Source organism: Aquarana catesbeiana, linkage group LG03 (genome assembly GCF_042186555.1).
Source record: "Aquarana catesbeiana isolate 2022-GZ linkage group LG03, ASM4218655v1, whole genome shotgun sequence".
Classification (NCBI taxonomy): Eukaryota; Metazoa; Chordata; class Amphibia; order Anura; family Ranidae; genus Aquarana; species Aquarana catesbeiana.
In genome coordinates, this window is record NC_133326.1 from 196,627,955 (window position 1) to 196,654,596 (window position 26,642).

A 26,642-nucleotide genomic window follows, 5' to 3' on the forward strand; every position below is an offset into this window, starting at 1 on the left:
CCTCCCATATATTTTTTAACTGATATTCCCTGGAATGTTATTTATAATAAAATTCTAAATGAGTTCTAATTTAATGATGAAATATAATGAAGTAAGTAAATGCTTCTTTTTTAACGAACGCTGTATGTTAATGTGTTTTAATGTGTCATTATGTAAAATTAATTATTCTGCTTTTATTTATCTTTTTGTTCTGCAGTATGGCAGGACAGAAGTAATCGACAACACATTAAATCCAGATTTTGTAAAAAAATTTATAATGGACTACTTCTTTGAGGAAAGACAGAATCTACGATTTGATCTGTAAGTTATGTTAATTGTGTTGCATTACCTTAATAAAATATGATGAGTTTTTGGGGTTTATTTACTAAATAAAAATAAGCTGCATACTTTGCAAGGGAATTTCCCCTAAGTTAGTGAATGTGGAGAAAATTCTCTTTGCAAAGAATACTTGGTCAAGTTTGGATGATGGAAGTCAGAAAAGCTTCACCGCATTCACTAAGCTAAGAATAAATTCCTTTTTAAAGTGAACAGCCCATTTGCCCCCAAATACATTTCCACAGTTATTTAAATGTATATAGTTTTTAACATGGTACAAATAATAGTGACATGCAATTATTTATAGCAATCAGTCAAATCTGTTTTGGTCTGCCAAACTAAAATGATAACTTCTGATTGGTTTCGTGACATAGTGTACATCATGGTTTACACTTTTGTAAGTAATATTAGCGTTGCCACTTAACTGATGTTTGCTATATACATCTAGGAATGTGTCTAGACTGAAATATTTGCATGCCTACATAACCATTGCCCATGATAGTATGGATGGAGGTGCTGTTTAAAACCTAACCTCAAAGCAATAATCATTTTTATTTTTTTAAGATTAATAAGAAAAATTATAACTCACTTGTTTGGTATGTTGGTATTTATATTGGCTCATTGTATAGCCCAGTGTTTCTCAACCTTTTTCCAGTAAAAAGTATTTTCAATCTTGAGGCACCCCAGTCCAAGGCTTGGTTCACGTTACTGTGTGTCACGGAACACGCACAAAATCGCGCTCGTTCCTGACACACAGACAAATGCTCTGATCTTTAGGGGTGCAATTAATTCTTAATGGTACCCCACACATTGGAAAACGTGGGACGCTTTTGGTGCAGTGCAATTTCAAAAAAAAGGTTGGGGACTGAATGGGCTGCCCTACACGCAGCACGCAGCCACACAGATGTGAACCTTGTTCACATGTCAGGTTGGAGGGGCGGTAAAACCACATGGTTGAGCTATTTTTACCTGCCCAACTTCTCCCCCTTTAGCTGCAGAGGCAGCAGCTGGGGGTGTACACATGCTGTGGCTGCAGCTGGAGGGTATACCCAGGGTGAATGAGGCTGCACTGCAACTACCCCGCAACTGTGTGCATTGCACGGTTGCAGTGTAGTGATGCTGCATTTACGGGCTTAAAATAGGTGGTGGGGAGGCAACATAATGCCTCTTTACTGCCTGTCAAATGCCTCTGAAAAGCGATACTTGCATGAATTGCTTTTCTGAGGATCAGCAGTCCTGGCTGCTATCACAAACAAGCCCTACAAAAGCAGTTCTGATGGTACAGGAATGGGGGGGGAGGGGGAGGGTCAGGATTAAAATTAACATACACATATAGACACATGCACACACACACACAATACAGACACATGCACACACGCATACAGACAAATGCACACACACATACATACAGACACACACACATACAGACACATGCACACACACACACATGCAGACACATGCACACACACACATACAGACACATGCACACACACACACACACACGCATACAGACACATGCACACACACACGCATACAGACAAATGCACACACACACGCATACAGACACATACACACGCATACAGACACATGCACACACGCATACAGACACACATACAGACACATGCACACACACGCATACAGACACATGCACACACACACGCATACAGACACATGCACACACACACGCATACAGACACATGCACACACACACGCATACAGACACATGCACACACACACGCATACATGCACACACGCATACAGACACACATACAGACACATGCACGCACACACACACGCATACAGACACATGCACACACACACACGCATACAGACACATGCACACACACACACGCATACAGACACATGCACACACACGCATACAGACACATGCACACACACGCATACAGACACATGCACACACACGCATACAGACACATGCACACACGCATACAGACACATGAACACACACGCATACAGACACATGCGCAAACACACACATACAGACACACACACATACAGACACATGCACACACACACGCATACAGACACATGCGCAAACACACACATACAGACACACACACATACAGACACATGTGCACACAAACACACATACAGACACACATGTTCAAACACACACATACAGACACGTGTACACACACACACACAGACAGAGAGACAGACACACACAGAGACACATGTATAAATCCCACAGTACCTTTCCAGTTTCCTCATTCAGCCAGGTACTGCACTGTAGGGGGAAGCAGAGAGCACAGCACACTCCCCTGCACTTTACTTTCACTTTTGAGGCTGACAGAGCTTCTCACAGTGCCGATGTACAGTTGAGCAGGGGATCTGGAGATCGGGCTCATCTGACAGCCCTTCTCTCCCCTGATCCCGCGGCACACCTGAGAACCTCTGACGGCACACCAGTGTGCCGCGGCACACTGGTTGAGAAAGGCTGGTATAGCCTAACGAGTTTGGTATTGCTGTATTGTGGAGCTATGTAGCAGTCACCTTACAAACCCATAAGCTTCCACACTTACCGAATATGTTATATCAACATTAGTGCAGGACAAAACGGATTGTGGATAAATCTTCCTACCACCGGATTCCACCAATTTGTATTGGTATCTAATGCTCCCTTGCTTTCACATGCATAAGGCCTGAGATTTCCACTTTTCCATATTTGGAGCACAGGCGTTAGGGTCCTTTCATGTGAGCTTTTTCATCTCTGTTCACCAGCAGAGGACCTGTAAACAGATCCCCTGCTAAATCACAGCAGAACAGGACCCGTGATAGCACTATGGGCAGCTGGATATAAACAGACTTGTGTCTATTTACATCAGGCTACCTTCTATCCATCAATCCATTTACATCTGCTTGCCCATAAAGGGGTATGAAGTTTCTGATCATGTTCACCTGAAAAACTGACAGAAGGATCAGATCAGAAATGTCATTTCGAAAACATCTTTACTCAATTCAGGAGCTTGGGGGGATCCAGAACTTTGTCTCAGTGGAACAAGACAAAAACAGAATGGCGCACGAGAGGGTACCGAAACACACTGATAAAACAACTAAAAGTCTATAAAGTCCAGGAAGTATACAGTTGTGCTCATAAGTTTACATACCCTGGCAGAATTTGATTTCTTGGCCATTTTTCAGAGAATATGAATAACAAAAACTTTTCTTTCACTCATGGTTAGTGTTTGGCTAAAACCATTTATTACCAATCAACTGTGTTTATTCTTTTTGAATCATAATGGCAACAGAAACTAGCCAAATGACCCTGATCAAAAGTTTACATACCCCAGTTCTTAATACCATGTATTGCCCCTTTAACATCAATGGCAGCTTAAAGTCTTTTGTGGTATTTGTGGATGAGGCTCTTTATCTTCTCAGATGGTAAAGCTGCCCATTCCTCTTGGCAAAAAGCCTCCAGTTCCTGGAAATTCTTGGGCCGTCTTGCATGAACTGCACATTTGAGATCTCCCCAGAGTGGCTCAATGATATTGAGATCAGGAGACTGAGATGGTCACTCCAGAACCTTCACTTTATTCTGCTGTAGCCAATTACAGGTCGACTTGGCTTTGTGTTTTGGATCATTGTCATGCTGGAATGTCCAAGTACGTCCCATGTGCAGCTTCGTGGCTGATGAATGCAAATGTTCCTCCAGTATTTTTTTGATAACATACTGCATTCATCGTGCCAACAATTTTGACCAAATTTCCTGTGCCTTTGTAGCTCACACATCCCCAAAACATTAGCGATCCACCTCCGTACATTTCATCATAGGCCTTGTTGACTCTTCTCCAAATGTAGCGTTTATGGTTGTGGCCAAAAAGCTCATTACTCCAAATGACTTTGTGCCAGAAGGTTTGAGGCATGTCTCTGTGCAGTTTGGCATATTGTAAACAGGATACTTTGTGGCATTTGCGTAGTAATGGCTTTCTTCTGGTGACTCGACCATGCAGCCCATCTTTCTTCAAGTGCCTCTTTATTGTGCATCTTGGAAACAGTCACACCACATGTTTTCAGAGAGTCCTGTATTTCACCTGAAGTTATTTGTGGGTTTTTCTTTGCATCCCGAACAATTTTCCTGGCAGGTGTGGCTGAAATTTTAGTTTGTCTACCTGACCGTGGTTTGGTTTCAGCAGAACCTCTCATTTTCCACTTCTTGATTAGAATTTGAACACTGCTGATTGGCATTCTCAATTCCTTGGATATCTTTTTATATCCCTTTCCTGTTTTATACAGTTCAACTACCTTTTTCCACAGATCCTTTGACAATTCTTTTGCTTCACTCTTGACTCAGAATCCAGAAACGTCAGTGCAGCACTGGATAAAAGATGCAAGGGTCTATCAGGAGTCCAGAAACGCATTGGCCTTTGAGATTGTAGGCCACACCCACCCCACAATCACCCAACCACCATAAATATAATAAAGAGAACAAGAAATTATGGCAAATAATGGCCGCGGCACTTTTATTGGTTTAAAGCATTTATCAAAATTGACAAAATGCAAACTTTATTAATACAGAACCATATTCAACATAACATCAATACAGTCGCTCAGTTATTAGAACTCGAGTAAAATAATACAACTTATATGAGAATATAAACGTCCCCACCAGGCGAGCTTGAGACCTCAAGCACGGCCCACCTCCAAAGCCACGGCCATCTCTATACCACACCGTAGGCCTAGATTAAATATATCCAGCCCACATCTGAGAGGTGGACCCCATCCTACCTATAAAAACCCTGGATGTCGCCTTCCAGGTCGACATGTCTATATGACAACCCCCCAATCAAAGGCATATACTTAGCCATCTCTCTAGTGATCTTCTTCCTCATTTTTTCCATCACCTTCTGCTGCGAGGAGGAGAACCAAGTGAGACGAGGAACAATTTTGGAAAATACAATCACCGTATCCGGTGATGTTAACTTAAATCGATGCAAATCTTGCTTAATCCTAAACAGCAAATCTAACGTCCTGATATTACCTAGGTCAATGCCCCCTAAATGAATAACTAAAATAGACGGTGGAGGCCAAACTTGGTACATCCTAGAAAGGTGTAAATACAGTTGAAACCACTGAAGGCCTTTTATTCTTCTCCAATATAATGTAAAGCATTCTGGCAACAATGACAGGTTCACCGAATAGCTGCACTGAGCTGCTCTCTTAGGCACCCAGTATATGTATGAATGCTCCAGTACCATGAACACTGACTCAAACCTGGAAAAAATTTAAGAAAAAGGTTAGGTCTTACATACACTTTAAAACAATCTGACCTCCACCTCCCCAGTTCCTTAATGGCGGGCACCGCTAAACCCCTTCTGGCGGCTTCTGAAGCCACACCTATTCTAAAGGAGTGGGAGGAGAAGTGGTAATTACTTAATCCCAGGTGTCCCAAACATTTGTGCAACACAAAATTGAACTGGTACTTAGTGAGTGGCAACACATTTGTATGTATGAAAAAATTCCCTCCCACTTGGGTTCCAAGCAATACCAACTGTTTCACCAAAGCCACTGGGTATGGAGAACCAATGCCCTGTGCCTGCAACAAGATCCACACCCCCACCCCAGGCTATCCATTTTGGATCTTTGTAGAAAAAAGCGCACCAACAACTGCTCCTCTAGAACATGATTGAACGAATGCCAGAACAGCATTTTTTGGAGCCAGGGAATAATTTTGATATCCGGAATGCCCTGAAAAAAGCAACCATAAATGCCATTGTAAAAAGCAGAGATTCATAACTTGAGAAACACACTGGCTTAGTAACTTTGCAAAGACGGCGTAGAAGCTGTCCTGAAATCGGCCTTCTGCTATCAGGAGTAAAGTGCAACCTCCTGTACCCCTTAAGTGCCTGTCTCACAGAAAAGTATGAAACACAAGCTGGGTACCCATGTAAGCAGAAGAAAAATGATATACCAGCCAATGTCTTGGACACATAACTATATGAAAACTGCTGCTCCATGAGTGATTGTATGAATGCCAAAATGGCCTGTTCAGAGAGGCTTCAACCTAGAGTCCCCGCAAATGCCATCCAGATGCGCCTTGCGACCGAATAACAAGCCCATGTTTTTGGAGCCACAGAGCTCCGTATAGCTGCCATGGTCAGGTCTAGATTATATCCCATAAGTGTTCTGGACAAGAAAGACCTCCTTCGTCTGCCTCCGGAAGCAAGCAACGAAATCTGTTCATCTGAAAACGAGCGCATCAGCTAAATCGTTCACAACACCTGGTGTATATTTGGCCTTTAGCCATATGTTACATTTTAAACATAGAAAAACCACTTGTCTCAAAACTGTAACAACAAAGAGCTGGATAAAAGGCAGTGTATGGCGAAGAGAACACCCTTATTGTCCATTTCAACAAGGATACGTCTATTCGCAAACTGCCCTCCCCACAACTCAAGAGCCACCAGGACTGGGAATTATTCAAGAAAACCACATTTTTTTGTAACCTGCTTACTATGCCAAGACTCCGGCCAACGCTGCGCAGCACCAGTGCATTCTCCAAATGGCAGCAAATCCTTTGGAGCCTGCAGCATCCGTGAATAAGCAAAAATCAGGTGCAACTATAAAATCCAACTAGAAAAAAGAATGACCATTATATAAATCAAGAGATCTCGCCCATACAGCAAGATCCTCTTTTAACGACTTAGAAAGCCTTATATGAGTAAATGGTAACTTTAGCCCTGAAATTGAAAGATACAGTCTATGAGAAAAGATACGCCCTGCTAGCATAATCCAGCAAGCAAAGGTCAAGACTCCCAAAAGGGATTGCATTTCCTTCAAGATGACCTTACGCCAACTAAGAAACTTGGCAATTAGAGACTTGAGTTTCAGGATTTTTGCTGTGGGCAACCTAAACTCCATGCATTGTATGTCAATTAATATGCCTAAAAATTCCAAGGTGGTAGGCAAAAATGTTTTCTCCTCCACCAAAGGCACTCCAAAAGTGCTTGAGATGCCATGGAAAGTCTGAAGCAATTGGCCACAAGCGGCTGAGCCACGTGGCCTGATGAATAAGAAATCATCCAGGTAATGGACTACACAATCCATACCCGATTTGCCACAAGGCACCCAGTGTAGAAACGTGGAGAAGGTCTCACAATAAGCGCAAGACACAGAGCAACCCATTGGGAGACTTTTGTCAAAAAAAACACCCATCAAAGTAAAAACCCAAAGAGTTAAAAGCCAAGGTTGAGATTGGCAATAGCCGAAAAACTGAAAAACTGAACATGTTTCAAATCTGTCCGACGGACTCGAGTCCGGTCGAAAAGTCCGCTCGTCTGTATGCTAGTCCGATGGACAAAAACCGACGCTAGGGCAGCTATTGGCTACTGGCTATGAACTTCCTTGTTTTAGTCCGGTCGTACATCATCACGTACGAATCCGTCGGACTTTGGTTGATTGTGTGTAGGCAAGTCCGTTCATTCGGAAAGTCCGTCGAAAAGTACGCCGGACAAAGTCTGCCATAAAGTCCGCTCGTGTGTACGCGGCATCAGCCACCAAAATTCCTGTATGCCTCCAGCACATGATCCAAATGCTGGAACAACCCACCACACAACTCTGGTCGTCTCCCAGCCATAACGCTAGAGAAATTGCAATAAGCTTGCAGCCAATTATGAAATGACCAAGGTACAGGCCTGCGCCTATCGTCCTCCATTTTCTCATCCCCTTTTTTATCGGCCTTGCCCACAAATTCCTTGTGAGAGGGCAGGAGGGACAACACATCCACAAATTCCACTTTCTGTATTTTTTCCTTCACCGATAAGGGTAAATGATATCCCAATGGAGAAACTTTGCAGGCCATGGTCTCCTTTAAGCAAGCTTCGGGTACCCCCAGCCTGCCAGACATGTTAGGCGTGTGTATGGGCAATACAGGACTTGCATCATCTAAACTCCTAACCTCCGTGGAAATGACAACAGGAGAATGGGAGGGAACGGATAATACCTCTGGAGAAGCAAAAGAAGGGTTAACAGGTTCAGTAACATTTGCAAAGACAGGAGTAACAGCATTTGCAGAAGTCTGCTCTAAAGGAGAAAGATTTTTAACTAGAGCAGAGAGAGAACCCATTAATTCAAATAATGCAGAGTAATGCAGCAACTAACCAGGCGCTGAGGGGTTAACTAGTACATTCTGATTGCTTCTTTCTACGCCTCTACAGGATCAAGCCCTTGCTGCATATTACTTGAAGCCATTCTCACTGCTTCTCTCCTCACTATTACATTCTGTCAGCAGAGCGGGTCCATCAGTGTTTTCAGGTGGTGAAGGCAGTCACCCTCTCAGTTCACTTGCTGCTGGGCGCCTAGCTCCCCCTCTTCCTCCACCTCTCCTGGCAGGAGACGGTGAATTTGTCCGCCTCTTCTAGCTGGCGCGGTGGCTCCGCCCAGCCACTCCTCCAGCTTCCTCAGCTTCCCTGCTCGGCAGTGCACGGTCCTCCCCTCTCACCTCAGAGACCTGCACTTGTCGCTCCGGCGGTATACTGCACCTTGGTCCACTTCTCCGCCCGCCACACTCCTCCTCTTGACCAAGCCGCCTCCCCTCTTCCTCCGTGCCCTTCTCCGGACTACTGTCGCCTCCCACCAACATGTTTGGCCCTTCTCCTGACACCAGTGCCAGGCACCTGCGCAGCCACTCTTTGCCCCCTCTTCATCCACCTTCTCCAAGACCTGGCGGACCAGGAACTTCATGACAGGTAAAAAAAAAATTCTGCACAGAGAACTCACTGGGTCAGATAGATCTTCAGCTGGACGGGTCAAAGAGGAAGTCCCAGCCTCTGCAGCCCCTTATGTGCATTATCCCTGGAATTCCAGAAATTTCCGGGTGTTCCCATTGGATCCCAATGGAACAGCTCATTAACATATAAACAGACAGTACTCCCTATACCAGTGCCTATACTTATAATAGTAGAAAATCACTAATATTATAAAATGGGGCTGGGGAGGCCACAATCTGATGAAAGGGGGCCCCAATTAGTGCCCCCCTTTTATCATTATATGCACACACGAATTACAAGCAAACAGATCGCAGGTGAGGATGGTTACCTTTAATAGTCATTTCACCAGGGTATGTAAACTTTTGATCAGGGCCATTTGGGTAGTTTATGTTGTGATTATGATTTAAAAAGAGTAAACACAGTTGATTGATAATAAATGGCTTCAGCCAAGCACTAACCAAGAAAAGTTTTTTGTTTTATCATTCATATTCTCTGAAAAATGGCCTAGAAATCATAAATTCTGCCAGGGTATGTAAACTTATGAGCACAACTGTACATATGCAGCATTAGTGGCAGCTCCCTTGAGAGCGAAGCAGTCTCTGGAAGAACAATGGAGAAAAGCAAGGTGCGCCAAAAACAAAAGTGCAGCAGAAGATGCAACGAATGGTATAGTTAATAAAAATCAGCCAAATGGCTACTCACACTTATATAAGGATCAATAGGCATATAACAGTATAATACTGTGGTCACTCAGCGGGTCCCCGGTGGATGGTGTGTAGATGTTAACACGTAATCAGTTTTGGCACTTCCGTCTCTGCATTAAAGATGATCTGATGCGTACACACCCACTCCTGTCCTCCCCTCCATTGAGAAAAGATCTTTCACTAATTACACTGCCCATAGCACGATGTGTGGGAGGGATTGGAGAGAATGCTGTAATTGATCAGGCTCTTCCCTATTCACAGATGGTGTTATAGGCAGTGTAATCAGTGAAATAACTTTTCTCAATTGAGGAGAAGGCAGGAGAGGGCTTGTCCTCATTGGATCGTCTTTACTGCAGCTAAGCCTAGAGACCTGAAGCTGTTAGCCCCCACAGTGCTAAAGCTTCGGCAGAATGATTGTTTTTTTTTTTTTTTCATTGTACATTTGCTTTTTATTGTACTTTGTATTTACATATCAAAACCCCAATAAAACCGTCTTTAAAAAAAAGATAGTCGTTCACATTTGGGCAGATTTCAGTAGCTTTACACGCTTCTCTCATTTCAGCTTGGCAATGGTTTCCTTAAGCTTGGCCTCATCTGCACCACAAATTTCTGCAACCTTTGTTGCGTTTTTGTAAAACTGAAATGTAGGCATGGCTGTGATGCCACACGATTCTGATAAAGCCGCTACGTCGTCCACATCTACTTTACAAAAGAATACATCAGGATGGGCTTTGGAAAGTTCCTCATATAGGGGAGCAATCCTTCTGCACGGTCTACACCATGATGCAGTGAAATCAACGACGACCAGTTTGTCACCCGCAGATTTCAAGAACTCCTTAAACTCGCTCGCGCTCTCTATTTGCTTCACCATGATTGCCCACTGCAAGACTACCTGTTTTTTTTTTTTTTAATTGTCTGCCTTTTTTCTGTTTATAGCGCAAAAAATAAATACAAATCAAATTGATCAAGTACCACCAAAATAAAGCTCTATTTGTGGGAAGCAAATGACATAAATTTTATTTGGGTACAGCGTTGCATGACCACGCAATTGTCAATTAAAATAAAGCAGTGCTGTATCGCAAAAATAGAAGAAAAAAAGTGGCCTGGTCATGAAGTGGGGTAAATCTTCCGGAGGGCAAGTGGTTAAGGTTTGTTTTGCCTTCAGACATTAAGCGCCTAAAAAGTTAACCACTTCCCGTCCGGCCTATAGCAGAATGAGGGCCGGGCGGTGGTTCAGTTATCCTGACTGGGCATCATATGACGTCCTGCAGGATAACAGCCGCCGCGTGCCTGTGGGGGACGTGCATCGCGGCGATCAGTGGTGCAGTTTTTTTAACAGAAACAAAGAAAAAATTAAATTTTTTTTTCAAGATTTTCGGTCTTTTTTTTATTTGTTGCGCAAAAAATAAAAATCGCAGAGGTGATCAAATACCACCAAAAGAAAGTTCTATTTGTGGGAACAAAATGATAAAAAATTTGTTTGGGTACAGTGTAGCATGACCGCGCAATTGTCATTCAATTTACGACAGCGCTGAAAGCTGAAAATTGGCTTGGGCAGGAAGGTGTATAAGTGCCTGGTATTAAAGCCCTGCAGTGATGATTTCCACAGAATTTGGCAAACTGCACATCGTGGGATTTACTTCATCCAATGTAATGTACCTAAAGCTGCAAAGAATTAAAAAAAAATAGTTTTTTTGGCTAAACTTCAGCTTTAACCACTTGCTGACCATCCTATAGCAGCTTTACTGCTACAGGGAGCGGCAGCTGTGTGCAGGATCACGCACTTCCGCCTGCAGGGGGTGCATGTGCTGCTTCTGCTGTGATTATTCACAGCAAAGGCTGATTTGCGGGTGCAGTGCACTCAATGTCCGCCTCCATCACTCGATCGTCATGCAGAGACAATAGTAAACAAGGCAGAGTTTCATTCTGACGGGGGAAGTGATAGTTTCTGTGTTTCTGCAAAGCAGGGACTGAAATCCATCTCTTCCCCTGGTAAAAGCAGCACACAAACACTGGCTAGGCACACATTTAACCCTTTGATCGCCCTAGATATTTAACCACTTCCCGCCTGCCATATAACAAAATGACAGCTGCAAAGTGGTTATTCATATTACGTCCAGCAGGATAAGCCGCGATTGCGCGCAGCGTGGCGATTGGTGGTGTGTCAGTCTGACAACACCGCATCTCAGATCCTGGTAAAGAGCCTCTGACGTAGGCACTTTACCATATACTTAGCTATGTCCAATCACAGCTGATCGCAGTGTAAACAGGAAGAGCCGTTTATTGGCTTTTCCTCCACTCTCACTGACAGACGCGAGTAGAGGAGAGCCGATTGGCTGCTCTCCTGATAGGGGGTCTGCGCTGATAATCAGCGCATTGATTACCAGTGCCGACCCATCGAGGATGCCCACTGGAGACCACCAGGGTTGGCCACTGTAGACCACCAGGGATGCCCACTGGAGACCACCAGGTGAGCCCACCAGGGATGCCAATCAGTGCCCATTAGGATGGCACTCTGCCCATCAGTGATTGCCTGTCAGTTCCTCCTTATCAGTGCCGCCTATAAGTGCCCACCAGTGCGATCCATCAGTGCCATCTATGAGTGACCATCAGTGCCTCATCATCAGTGCTCATCAGTGCCACTTCATCAGTACCAATCAGTACTGCCTCATAAGTGCTGTCAGTGCAGCCTCATCAGTGCTCATCAGTGAAGGAGAAAACATACTTGGAAGAAACGAAGTAAACTTTATTTTTCAAAATTTTCTATTTGGCGTGCAAAAAATAAAAACCCCAGTGGTGAGCAAATACCAACAAAAGAAAGCTGTACTTGTGGGGGAAACAAAATGATACAAAATTTGTTTGGGTACAGTGTTTTTTCTTTGCCATTCTGAAACTTCACTCCAACCACTTTGCTTATTATTTTATATATACTGTGATTCTGTACTTGCCAAATATGCTGCAGAAATCTCCCTCCACTAAGTCTGGCTGCATCCATTTTAGCTGTGGGCAGCTGAAGCTGCTGCCTGTTGACTTCCTGGATTTACACAGACACACACACACACACACAGTCACACCTCCAGCTCTGCAGACCTGCAGCTTTTATTGACCCTCTTATGACTCCTCCCCCCTCCCTTCCTGGCAAACTCTCACAAGAGTGAGAGAGAGAGAGAGAGAGCTGTGCATGATGCCATAAACCTAGGCTTTTTACCAGAAAAGAAACAGGAAGTGGCCTGTATAAGGTATTTACTGGCAGAAAAAAATATTTTACTATCCAAAGTTAAAACAACAAGGGCAGAGGATTTCATAGATGGAAAGTTGAAAAAATGACTGAAGGTCCGCTTTAAAGGACAGAGGGTGAAACCATGAAAATCATGCAGTTATGAATAAATGTCTAAAATATAGGTCTCTATGAGGGAATCAAAAATTTTTTTTTTGCATATCAGGCAGAAAGTATATTATAGTCACCTTTGGTGCAGTGGGGACCAAATACACGATTTCATATGTATGCTAATCGCTCAAGAGTCATCTTAATCTCTTCTATAAACTGGTCTTTCATTAAAACTAATATCTGATCTTATCACTAGATTATGTTGGTCCAGCATCTTTATCATACTTTTGTTCATTGCGCTCTTTCATCTGTATTTATGAATATTACTATCTCATGTTATATAGTATTCTATCACTACCGCTCAGAATACTTTTAAATGACTATGTTGGTTTAGAGATGGTTTAACCACTTAAGGACCGCCTCATGCCGATGTACGTCGGCAAGGCGGCACGGGCAGGCAGAATCACGTACATATACGTGATCTGCCTCCCCGGTGCCTGAGGCGGTCCTCTTTTGTCCTCCGGCGATCGGAGGTGAGGAGGAGGCCATCCATTCGTGGCCCCCCCCTCGCGATCGCCGCCGGCCAATCAGAACATTCCTTTGCTGCTGTATGCTAAACAGCAGCAAAGGAAATGATGTCATCTCTCCTCGGCTCGGTATTTTCCGTTCCGGCGCCGAGGAGAGAAGACATCAATGTGAGTGCACAAACACACACACACTCAGTAGAACATGCCAGGCACACAAAACACCCCCAATCCCCCCCCCGATCGCCCCCCGATCACCCCCCAATCACCCCTCCCCCCCTGTCACACTGACACCAAGCAGTTTTTTTTTTTTTCTGATTACTGCGTGGTGTCAGTTTGTGACAGTTTCTGTGGTAGGGCAGTTACTGTTAGCCCCCTTTAGGTCTAGGGTACCCCTCTAACCCGCCCCTAATAAAGTTTTAACCCCTTGATCACCCCCTGTCGCCAGTGTCGCTAAGCGATCATTTTTCTGATTGCTGTATTAGTGTCACTGGTAACGCTAGTTAGGGACGTAAATATTTAGGTTCGCCGTCAGCGTTTTATAGCGACAGGGACCCCCATATACTACCTAATAAATGTTTTAACCCCTTGATTGCCCCCTAGTTAACCCTTTCACCACTGATCACCGTATAAGTGTTACGGTTGACGCTGGTTAGTTCGTTTATTTTTTATAGTGTCAGGGCACCCGCCGTTTATTACCGAATAAAGGTTTAGCCCCCTGATCGCCTGGCGGTGATATGCGTCGCCCTAGACAGCATCATATTAGCGCCAGTACCGCTAACACCCACGCACGCAGCATACGCCTCCCTTAGTGGTATAGTATCTGTACGGATCAATATCTGATCCGATCAGATCTATACTAGCGTCCCCAGCAGTTTAGGGTTCCCAAAAACGCAGTGTTAGCGGGATCAGCCCAGATACCTGCTAGCACCTGCGTTTTGCCCCTCCGACCGGCCCAGCCCACCCAAGTGCAGTATCGATCGATCACTGTCACTTACAAAACGCATAACTGCAGCGTTTGCAGAGTCAGGCCTGATCCCTGCGATCGCTAACAGTTTTTTTGGTAGCGTTTTGGTGAACTGGCAAGCACCAGCGGCCTAGCACACCCCGGTCGTAGTCAAACCAGCACTGCAGTAACACTTGGTGACGTGGCGAGTCCCATAAATGCAGTTCAAGCTGGTGAGGTGGCAAGCACAAGTAGTGTCCCGCTGCCACCAAAAAGACAAACACAGGCCCGTCGTGCCCATCATGCCCTTCCTGCTGCATTCGACAATCCTAATTGGGAACTCACCACTTCTGCAGCGCCCGTACTTCCCCCATTCACATCCCCAACCAAATGCAGTCGGCTGCATGAGAGGCATTTTCTTTATGTCCTCCTGAGTACCCCTACCCAGCGAACCCCCCCAAAAAAGATGTTGTGTCTGCAGCAAGCGCAGATATAGGCGTGACACCCACTATTTTTGTCCCTCCTGTCCTGACAATCCTGGTCTTTGCATTGGTGAATGTTTTGAACGCTACCATTCACTAGTTGAGTATTAGCGTAGGGTACAGCATTGCACAGACTAGGACACACTTTCGCAGGGTCTCCCAAGATGCCATCACATTTTGAGAGACCCGAACCTGGAACCGGTTAATTAGCCTCTAGACTGCTTTTACAAGCAGTGGGAGGGAATGCCCCCCCCACCACCGTCTTCCATGTTTTTCTCTGGCTCTCCTGTCTCAACAGGGAACCTGGGAATGCAGCCGGTGATTCAGCCAGCTGACCATAGAGCTGATCAGAGACCAGAGTGGCTCCAAACATCTCTATGGCCTAAGAAACCGGAAGCTACGAGCATTTCATGACTTAGATTTCGCTGGATGTAAACAGCGCCATTGGGAAATTGGGAAAGCATTTTATCACACCGATCTTGGTGTGGTCAGATGCTTTGAGGGCAGAGGAGAGATCTAGGGTCTAATAGACCCCAATTATTTCAAAAAAGAGTACCTGTCACTACCTATTGCTATCATGGGGGATATTTACATTCCCTGAGATAACAATAAAAATGATTAAAAAAAAAAAAAATGAAAGGAACAGTTTAAAAATAAGATAAAAAAGCAAAAAAATAATTAAAAAAAAAAAAAAAAAAAAAAAAAGCACCCCTGTCCCCCCCTGCTCTCGTGCAAAGGCGAACGCAAGCGTTGGTCTGGCATCAAATGTAAACAGCAATTGCACCATGCATGTGAGGTATCACCGCGAACGTCAGATCGAGGGCAGTAATTTTAGCAGTAGACCTCCTCTGTAAATCTAAAGTGGTAACCTGTAAAGGCTTTTAAAGGCTTTTAAAAATTGATTTAGTTTGTCGCCACTGCAATTTTAAAGCATGTCATGTTTGGTATCCATGTACTCGGCCTAAGATCATCTTTTTTATTTAATTAAACATTTGAGCAATATAGTGTGTTTTAGTGCATAAAAATTTTAAAAAGTGTGTTTTTTCCCCAAAAAATGCGTTTGAAAAATCACTGCGCAAATACTGTGTGAAAAAAAAATGAAACACCCACCATTTTAATCTGTAGGGCATTTGCTTTAAAAAAAATATATAATGTTTGGGGGTTCAAAGTAATTTTCTTGCAAAAAAAATAATTTTTTCATGTAAACAAAAATTGTCAGAAAGGGCTTTGTCTTCAAGTGGTTAGAAGAGTGGGTGATGTGTGACATAAGCTTCTAAATGTTGTGCATAAAATGCCAGGACAGTTCAAAACCCCCCAAAATGACCCCATTTTGGAAAGTAGATACCCCAAGCTATTTGCTGAGAGTCATGTCGAGTCCATGGAATATTTTATATTGTGACACAAGTTGCGGGAAAGAGACAAATTTTTTTTTTTTTTTTTTTGCACAAAGTTGCCACTAAATGATATATTGCTCAAACATGCCATGGGAATATGTGAAATTACACCCCAAAATACATTCCCCCCCAAATGACCCCATTTTGGAAAGTAGACACCCCAAGCTATTTGCTGAGAGGTATAGTGAGTATTTTGCAGACCTCAATTTTTGTCACAAAGTTTTGAAAATTGAAAAAAGAAAAAAAAAAAGTTTTTTCTTGTCTGTCTTCATTTTCATAAACAAATGAGAGCTGCAAAATACTCACCATGCCTCTCAGCAAATAGCTTGGGGTGTCTACTTTCCAAAATGGGGTCATTTGGGGGGGGGTTGCGCCACCTGGGCATTCCATGGCCTCCGAAACTGTGATAGGTAGTGAAGAGTGAAATCAAAAATTTACACCCTTAGAAATCCTGAAGGCAGTGATTGGTTTTCGGGGCCCCGTACGCAGCTAGGCTCCCAAAAAGTCCCACACATGTGATATCCCCATACTCAGTAGAAGCAGCTAAATGTATTTTGGGGTGCAATTCTACATATGCCCATGGCCTGTGTGAGCAATATATCATTTAGTGACAACTTTTTGTAATTTTTTTTTTTTTTTGTCATTATTCATTTACTTGGGACAAAAAAATGGGCTCAACATGCCTCTCAGCAATTTCCTTGGGGTGTCTACTTTCCAAAATGGGGTCATTTGGGGGGGGGTTTGTACTGCCCTGCCATTTTAGCACCTCAAGAAATGACATAGGCAGTCATAAACTAAAAGCTGTGTAAATTCCAGAAAATGTAGCCTAGCTTGTAGACGCTATAACTTTTGCGCAAACCAATAAATATACGCTTATTGACATTTTTTTTACCAAAGACATGTGACCGAATACATTTTGGCCTAAATGTATGACAAAAATTGAGTTTATTGGATTTTTTTTATAACAAAAAGTAGAAAATATCATTTTTTTTCCAAATTTTCGGTCTTTTTCCGTTTATAGCGCAAAAAAATAAAAACCACAGAGGTGATCAAATACCATCAAAAGAAAGCTCTATTTGTGGGAAGAAAAGGACGCAAATTTAGTTTGGGTACAGCATTGCATGACCGTGCAATTAGCAGTTAAAGCGACGCAGTGCCAAATTGGAAAAAGTCCTCTGGTCCTTAGGCAGCATAATGGTCCGGGGCTGAAGAGGTTAAAGGTGAATCTATTTCTGAAACCTGTATGTAAAATGTTATCATGCTTTTGCTCTATTAACTTTATTATGGGGACCTTCCTTAGTCAAGATTTTTTTTTATATTAAGGCTTGGTTTCACATGGCTGTCCGATCCAGGTCCGCTTGTCAGTTTTTCAGGTGAACCTGATCGCACCATCCATAGCTCTCTTTGGAGAGGCAGATGTCAGCGGACATGTGTCCACTGACACCTTCCGGCGTCTGATCCAATCCTGTTCGCCAAAAACAGACGGATGGGGGATCCATTTCTTATCTGTTCGCTGGATTGGATGACAGTCAGATGGAAACAGACAGGCGGTTTGTTTCCATCTAACAGCCCCATAGAGAACAGCTGGGCTGAGTCAGTGTCTGCTCTGCATAGCTGAGGGGACAGGGACATGTCATCCGCCTGCTCGACAGGGATCAGCAGAGAGATCCCTTGCTGAGCAAGTGGATGCGCATTACAGAGACCGCCCGTGTGAAACCAGACTTAGTCTTCTTTTGCACATCTATATACTGTAGGAATCACACTTGCTCATATTTCTGTTTCCTATTAACCTCTGTCTCTGCTTTGAATAATAATGTCAATGTTCTCTTTGATTCCTAAAAATGTTAGTGTCTCTATAGGCTCTGTTCTTAAGTGGATGTTGTTGAAAATTTTTGTATGCAGTTTAGCATACCATCTGTTATGTGATCCTTCTTGTCTTCCACCTTGCTTTCTGTTTGTTATATACATTTTATACATCCTCTGTTTTAACTGATAAATCATGTGTTTGTTTTACCATCATGTATTTTAATTCTACAAAGGGTGTTAGTTCTTTCTTTTTACTGATCTCTCCTGTAATCTTTTTTTTCTTTGTATCAAAAATGTCATAATTTCAAACCCACCATGGTTAAGCAGTGATATCTATTCAATATCATTATCCTGGGATCTTTCCCCATCACTGGGGGTCAGTTCCCATCTTTAGTAATTATATCATCCAAATAGATTTTAAGATCACTTCCTTCTTCATTGAGGGTAAATGTTTAACACCATCCCAGTGTCATTAGATATTCCTGCAACTGGAGTTGCTATAAGCCTTACAACAGGCTTCAAAATTCACTGGATACATTATACCAAAATTACATTAGGTCAAAAGCATTTGTGCATAAGCCCCCTCACAGGCAGATCCCCGCAGGTTGTGTAATGTCAGGCAATGCTAACTCTCCCTAGCCTCTCACATGCAGAAAGCCTAAGAATTTTTTTCTTGATCTGATCTGAGGGATTTAAACCTGTGTGGCCTAGTAGTAGGCATATGATCAGCAGCTAAGAAAAGCAGAAGTGATCAAATGCAGTGTGGAGTTTTTGCATTGACGCAGCAATCAACCTGTATGGGTATTTGATCAAGTATCAGTCATTTCGATTTTTGCACAAAATAAACAAAATATAAGCAGCGCTAAAGATGAATTTAACAATACAACATAAAGTGCAAGCGTGCAAATAGTGCTATAATAACCTCCTTAAAGTTGCATAAAGGATCATATGGTTTGCTAAAAATGAATAAAAAAACACAGAATAGATAATAAAGTGCAAGCAAGCAAATAGTGCTAAAATAGCCCCCTTAAAATTGCATAAAGGGTCATATAGCTTGCAAACATGCATATACTTTGCATATAAACGACTGGTGAAACCGCACAAATCAACAAATCAGTCTGTGAAAGTCCATAAGTAGTGAGCAGCCCTTAAGTGAAATAAATCAACCATCCAGAAAGTGCACTGTGTGCATCCGCAATACCCTCTTGGTGTATGCCTCTTACCGGATTTGTAGGACCATAAATTATAATGGTCATATATGCCCGAGATATTGCATGAACAGCTGACCAGCCAACTTCTGAAAACATTTTATTGACACTGGAAATTTATTAGTGAAGTACAGTGAGTTATACATGAAGCAGCCATTAATTCTAGGAATGTCTTTCATCTGTTTTATGTAGAATATCCAGTATGTATAATAAAACGTGGCAAGTGCAAGAATTCTACTCTCTTTTTGAATTTATATCAGTATAGCAGAACACAATCACCTACTATACATCCACTGCATAAAAAGAGAAGGTGTGCCTAAACACCTGACCAAATAGGTGTGTGAACACCTCCCCTTGGAGAATTGAAGAGGGATGAAGTTGAGAGGGGCAGTATTATTAGAAAAAATCTGAAATTCTGTTTTGTTAATCTTTTTAGAACCTGTTTGTACAATTTTCTTTATTTTTTCATAATATACAGTACATGTGACTTGTAGACACTCCAGGATATTCCCCTTTTTAAGAGTAGATTCTGTTTCTGATATTCGTTCTAGATATTTAGATTATTAAAAAAGAGAGAAAACCGCGCTATAAGTGATATAAGAGTCCAATTATGAAGTCCCATATAACATAAAATGAATAGTCCCAATGGTAGTCCAGACAAGCAGGATCAATAGGTGATAAAATTCTTCCAAAGGAAACAGTAATAGTGGACACAATCAGCGGAACACTCCAACATATATCGCGCTTACCAGAAGTAAGGCTTTAAAGGGCGAGTGGCTTAAACCCAGCCTGGGCCTTTAGATGTACACTCCAGGTGAAGCAGGAAGGGCGCCCTTGTCCCGTGTATCCACAGATATAATAGAAAAGAATATAACAAAAATATAGCGTAATATTGTTTTAAAAAATACCCACACCAGAAAGAGAAAATGACACTCAAATACCCTTAAATCATGTGTGATCATATGAAATCCTGCGCTAAATAGCTAGGACAATGGGGTGGGTGTCATGCAATCATGCAAACATAAGTGGAAAAAATATTTTTTAAGGTGAAGGTAAATAGTATAGGTGTAAACTGCAACGACTTCCAAAATCTGCTTACCAGATATAATTGGACAGTCGGCGTGTGTAAAGCACTCCAAAATACGTGAAGGGTTGTGGAAAGAACTCCCACCAGGTGCTGGGACAACTAATAGTGCAAGCTGCTTACCAGAGGGCAAACCCTCGTATGCAGATATAGTGAAAAAACGGGAACCAACACCAAAGAATAGATATTAAACGGACCTTCGGGATTGTCCCCTTACCAGACAAATAAGCAAAAAGGCAGATGTACTACGATCCCAGCCATACTCCCGACCAGAATGGTATACCTCGTCTTGCCCTCTCTGTCCAGACTCGGCAGCACATATATAATGAAGAGTGATGACGTCGTTCGATTGAGGACGGGAGTGTGTCCGGAGGCCGGCCGGCTTCGTTTTTACTATCTTTTCAGCTTTTAAAATCCGACTTATGTAAGTGTTATTCCTTTATAATAAATTTACTATATACAGTATCACACTATTGGCTCTTCATTATATATGTGCTGCCGAGTCTGGACAGAGAGGGCAAGACGAGGTATACCATTCTGGTCGGGAGTATGGCTGGGATCGTAGTACATCTGCCTTTTTGTAGAATAAAGAAATTATTCCCGCGCTAACATTAAAAAGGTCTATTAAAGTAATAGGGACAAGCTGCATGCACTTGATACAGGTGCAAACCAAACCTTAAAAGGACATAAAGATTTTAAGTAGTGCTGCGCTAATCCTGAGTGCCCCTGTCAGGGGCCTTAAAGTGGTGATAAATAACTAAAAAAACAACATTAAAGTGTAGGCAGCCGCCATATAAAGTCAAATTCATCAATATAAATTCACAGTGCTAAAGCAATTAAAACACGTCAATGTGGAAAATATAGTGCTAAAACTTCACTCATCATAAATAATGCCATTAGGTGAATACTCAGTCCATATCTGTGATCATGTGCAAAGAGCAATGGTGTCACTTAACATAGTAAGAAGACATATGTGACTCAAATAAAGTGGCAATCAAGGTAACAATTAAGGTGACAAAGTGCAAAGTAAAAATAGAAATATAAACAAGTGTTCACAAAATGTTCAGAACTATAACAGGCGATGGTGCTAAATAGTGTGACTTGGATAATTTGGCATGCACCAGATGTGACAGTGGGGCAAAATCCTTTTTTGTTTAAAATAAAGGTGATAGCGTCCTGACATGCAACGGTCGCTCCGTGGTGCTTGACTTAAATAACACGGTGCTCCACTTCGTGTAACAACACTCCTGTGAGAGATGGCCCCTTACCTTAAGGCAATAGGGCAAAAGCATATAGCCAGGGGTCTTTATACAGGGTCCTCCTTGGAGCAATGGAGCAGGCGTGTATGACCAAGAATCTTTTATGGGGGGGGAGGGTTGTCCTCCTGGGATGTAAATCCCTATCCTCACGGTCCCAGTTCCAGGGGGTGGTTCCCTCGGTAGTAGGGGGGATAAAAAACACGGGGAGCCCCAATAGTGTAATAATGCTAAAACCAGTAACTTTATTAAAAGTAAACACAGTACTCACATAAAAAAACAGCAGTTAGTTCCTATCTCCGACGAGCGGCGAGCTCGTATTACTGACACAGCGTGTATAGCCTGTCCCGTCCTTACGCGTGACGTCACACCACGTGACTTCATCCTCTGATGAAGTCACGTGGTGTGACGTCACGCGTAAGGACGGGACAGGCTATACACGCTGTGTCAGTAATACGAGCTCGCCGCTCGTCGGAGATAGGAACTAACTGCTGTTTTTTTATGTGAGTACTGTGTTTACTTTTAATAAAGTTACTGGTTTTAGCATTATTACACTATTGGGGCTCCCCGTGTTTTTTATCCCCCCTACTACCGAGGGAACCACCCCCTGGAACTGGGACCGTGAGGATAGGGATTTACATCCCAGGAGGACAACCCTCCCCCCCCATAAAAGATTCTTGGTCATACACGCCTGCTCCATTGCTCCAAGGAGGACCCTGTATAAAGACCCCTGGCTATATGCTTTTGCCCTATTGCCTTAAGGTAAGGGGCCATCTCTCACAGGAGTGTTGTTACACGAAGTGGAGCACCGTGTTATTTAAGTCAAGCACCACGGAGCGACCGTTGCATGTCAGGACGCTATCACCTTTATTTTAAACAAAAAAGGATTTTGCCCCACTGTCACATCTGGTGCATGCCAAATTATCCAAGTCACACTATTTAGCACCATCGCCTGTTATAGTTCTGAACATTTTGTGAACACTTGTTTATATTTCTATTTTTACTTTGCACTTTGTCACCTTAATTGTTACCTTGATTGCCACTTTATTTGAGTCACATATGTCTTCTTACTATGTTAAGTGACACCATTGCTCTTTGCACATGATCACAGATATGGACTGAGTATTCACCTAATGGCATTATTTATGATGAGTGAAGTTTTAGCACTATATTTTCCACATTGACGTGTTTTAATTGCTTTAGCACTGTGAATTTATATTGATGAATTTGACTTTATATGGCGGCTGCCTACACTTTAATGTTGTTTTTTTAGTTATTTATCACCACTTTAAGGCCCCTGACAGGGGCACTCAGGATTAGCGCAGCACTACTTAAAATCTTTACATCTGCCTTTTTGCTTATTTGTCTGGTAAGGGGACAATCCCGAAGGTCCGTTTAATATCTATTCTTTGGTGTTGGTTCCCGTTTTTTCACTATATCTGCATACGAGGGTTTGCCCTCTGGTAAGCAGCTTGCACTATTAGTTGTCCCAGCACCTGGTGGGAGTTCTTTCCACAACCCTTCACGTATTTTGGAGTGCTTTACACACGCCGACTGTCCAATTATATCTGGTAAGCAGATTTTGGAAGTCGTTGCAGTTTACACCTATACTATTTACCTTCACCTTAAAAAATATTTTTTCCACTTATGTTTGCATGATTGCATGACACCCACCCCATTGTCCTAGCTATTTAGCGCAGGATTTCATATGATCACACGTGATTTAAGGGTATTTGAGTGTCATTTTCTCTTTCTGGTGTGGCGTATTTTTTAAAACAATATTACGCTATATTTTTGTTATATTCTTTTCTATTATATCTGTGGATACACGGGACAAGGGCGCCCTTCCTGCTTCACCTGGAGTGTACATCTAAAGGCCCAGGCTGGGTTTAAGCCACTCGCCCTTTAAAGCCTTACTTCTGGTAAGCGCGATATATGTTGGAGTGTTCCGCTGATTGTGTCCACTATTATTGTTTCCTTTGGAAGAATTTTATCACCTATTGATCCTGCTTGTCTGGACTACCATTGGGACTATTCATTTTATGTTATATGGGACTTCATAATTGGACTCTTATATCACTTATAGCGCGGTTTTCTCTCTTTTTTAATTTGATTTGGTGGGCTACACTTATAACCGCAGCTTGTTCTTTTCTTCTTTTTTTTCTTTCTAAGCGCAGTTTTTTCTCTTTATATTATATTTAGATTATTATTTCAGGCCTTGTCATATATATTTGTTATACCCGTGCTAAAAATGATAGAGTATAATGAAAGGCAATTTTTTTTTCTCATTTTGGAGGGATTAGAACATGTCAGGTTTTTTTTTTTATTGCGGTTTGTGCCACTGTTAGCCCTCATCACCCTCTCTATTTGTCCTGTTTACTGTTATGACTGAGAGTGGAGAGGGATTAGAACATATGTCAGTTTTTTTCTTTAAATTCTTTATTTAATGTTTTTAGCAAAATACAGTAAAAGAATACCATTCATAACTAAATCAACACGTCTTCAGGGAAACCCCCTGTACAAATAGTATTAAAAGGAAAAACAAAAGCTGTTACTACTCCAGAACATAGCTTTAGCGTTCATGGAAATGTATCAGAATATATAAATCAACTGCAAGAGGGTTCCCAACCACAGAGAAAGCAAGGACCCCTCTTCCACCATCAGGGTTTGCATTCTACGTATATATAAAGCTATAATTCTGGGCTTCCAGAGTAGGAAAAAAAAAGGTGGGGGGTGGGGAAGCTGGAGAATAGAAAAAGTGCAGCAGTAGCTAAACCCTAGGGGTCCAATAGAACAGTCTTTGCAGGCAGTGGCAGCTTCTCAGAATGTATCCATCAAGGCACAAAGAACAGAGGCTATAAGTTGGGCAGAATTAAGTGGAGTTCTGTGATATAACTAGCCGAAAAGGTATAGTCGATCCAGTAGAACCTTGTTTTGCGAAATGTCTGCTCTCTGGGATTAGCAGAGGCAAGGATATCTTCCATTCTGTAAATTTCCTCAATTTTGAGTAACCAAACACTTATTGGGGGAGGAATAGGTTGCTTCCAGAAAAGCGGGATGCAGGTCTTGGCAGTGTTAAGTAACTCAATAGTAAATTACCTTTTAAAATGTTTGGATGACATAGGAGTTAAAGTGGAAGCCAAGGTAGCTGCCAAGGATCTTGGCCTCTGTTTAATCTTCAACTGCCATGATGCTGCACATGTGATCAGTTATGACACCAGCCATTAGAAGGTTTGACAGTTTGGCTGAGAGCACAACCAATGTGTCAGTTACATTCCCAGCATGTGCTGGAAATGTAACTGTTTTTTTGAAACGGTTAAATCTATAAAGCTTCTGCTTTAAGGGCCAGTTCAACCCAGATGCAGTTCCATGCGCTTTTTTTCTGCACTAAAAATGCATGCACAGTGTTTTCCATGTATTCCAATGGCTCTAGTTCACACCATGTAGTCAGTTTCTGGTCAGTTTCTGCACCGTAAACTGACCATAAACTGACTGCATGGTGTGGATTAGAGCCATTGGAATACATGAAAAACATTGTGCATGCATTTTTAGTGCAGAAAAAAAGTGCACAGAACTGTATCTGGTGTGAACCAGCCCTAAGTAAAGCAAATAGGCTGCCAATTGAACATCAGTGACCCCAATTGAACATCAGTGAGTTTGAATATGAGGTCACAAACCTTTTCCCAAAAGGGCCTCAGAACCAGACAACTCCAGAACATGGAAGTATGTGCCATCATGGGAGGGTGATGTCAGTTTTTTTTAAAATTGCGATCTTAGCCCCCCCATCACCCTCTCTATTTGACCTCTATATATCCTGTTTACTGTTATGGCTGAGGGTGGAAGTAAAGGAAAATTTGAGTTGTCACCAGAACAGGAACAGAGGGGAAATTTTTCAATAGGGACATTAGTTCTGGTGACCCTGATGACAAGCAGGGATTCCCTCACATTAAAGGGATTTTCTCTCTCTTCCTGCTTTGGCTATGGAGCTGGAAGTGAAGGGAAATCTCCCTAATATCACACAAAAAAAAACTTGATGGCTTATAAACCTCTCTCACTTTACCCAAAAGAGAAAAGTTTGGCTGCAAGTTCTACTTTAAAGTGGTGTTCCGGCCGAAATTATACTTTTTAAATAAAAATACCCCTATAATACACAAGCTTAATGTATTCTAGTAAAGTTAGTCTGTAAACTAAGCTCTGTTTTGTTAGTTTATAGCAGTAGTTTGTTATTTTATAAACTTACAGCAGGCCGTGGCCATCTTAAGTGTGGGCATCTGAAGCCAGACTGTATTTCTTCCTGGATCTCATCCTTGCAGATCTTGCACATGCTCAGTGCAGCACAAGCAGTGTAATAGGTTTCAGGTCAGGTTTCCATAGCAATGGCAGTTTCAGAGGAAGTTGCCGCCCCTTCCCAGGAGGCATTGCAAACAGGAAATGATGCGATGGGCCGCGGCCAGGGAGGAGGAAGTGAAAAATGAATACAGCAGATATACAGTAGGTGCTGAGAAAAAAAATTTAAAAAATATCCAATTTGTTTACAGTGCACAGTTTAGTGAGGGATGCTGAAGAGTTGTAAAAGTGGGTGGAACTCCACTTTAAGTTTATTTGAGTGTCAACAAGGGTGCACCTTAGCCACTGATGATGTGACTATTATTTTAACTGGGATCTTTTATGGAAAAAGTATTGCAATTGAAAACAAATGTGAAATTCACGAAGACTTTATCAAAATATTTGTAAAGGGAAAGTTTATAGTGTGTATGTATGTATGTATGTATGTATGTGTGTGTGTGTGTGTGTATATTTATTTATATATATATATATATATATATATATATATATATATATATATATATATAATCAGTACTTGCCTAC

General features: G+C 42.3%; 2 protein-coding genes across 2 annotated transcripts in view; one reads left to right on the top strand and one right to left on the bottom strand.

Annotated features, from left to right (window-relative positions):
• Window positions 1-26,642, top strand: part of CPNE8 (copine 8) — a 442,845-nt gene that overhangs the window by 210,582 nt on the left and 205,621 nt on the right. Inside the window, exon 4 of the mRNA XM_073619694.1 lies at window positions 197-300. Within this exon, the coding sequence (XP_073475795.1) occupies window positions 197-300 (104 nt within the window). The remainder of the gene's footprint in view (window positions 1-196; window positions 301-26,642) is intronic.
• LOC141134498 (thioredoxin-like) lies at window positions 10,180-10,659 on the bottom strand. The gene has a single exon (XM_073624021.1). It carries the CDS (start codon window positions 10,614-10,616, stop codon window positions 10,299-10,301), a length of 318 nt encoding a protein of 105 aa, XP_073480122.1. The 5' UTR covers window positions 10,617-10,659; the 3' UTR covers window positions 10,180-10,298.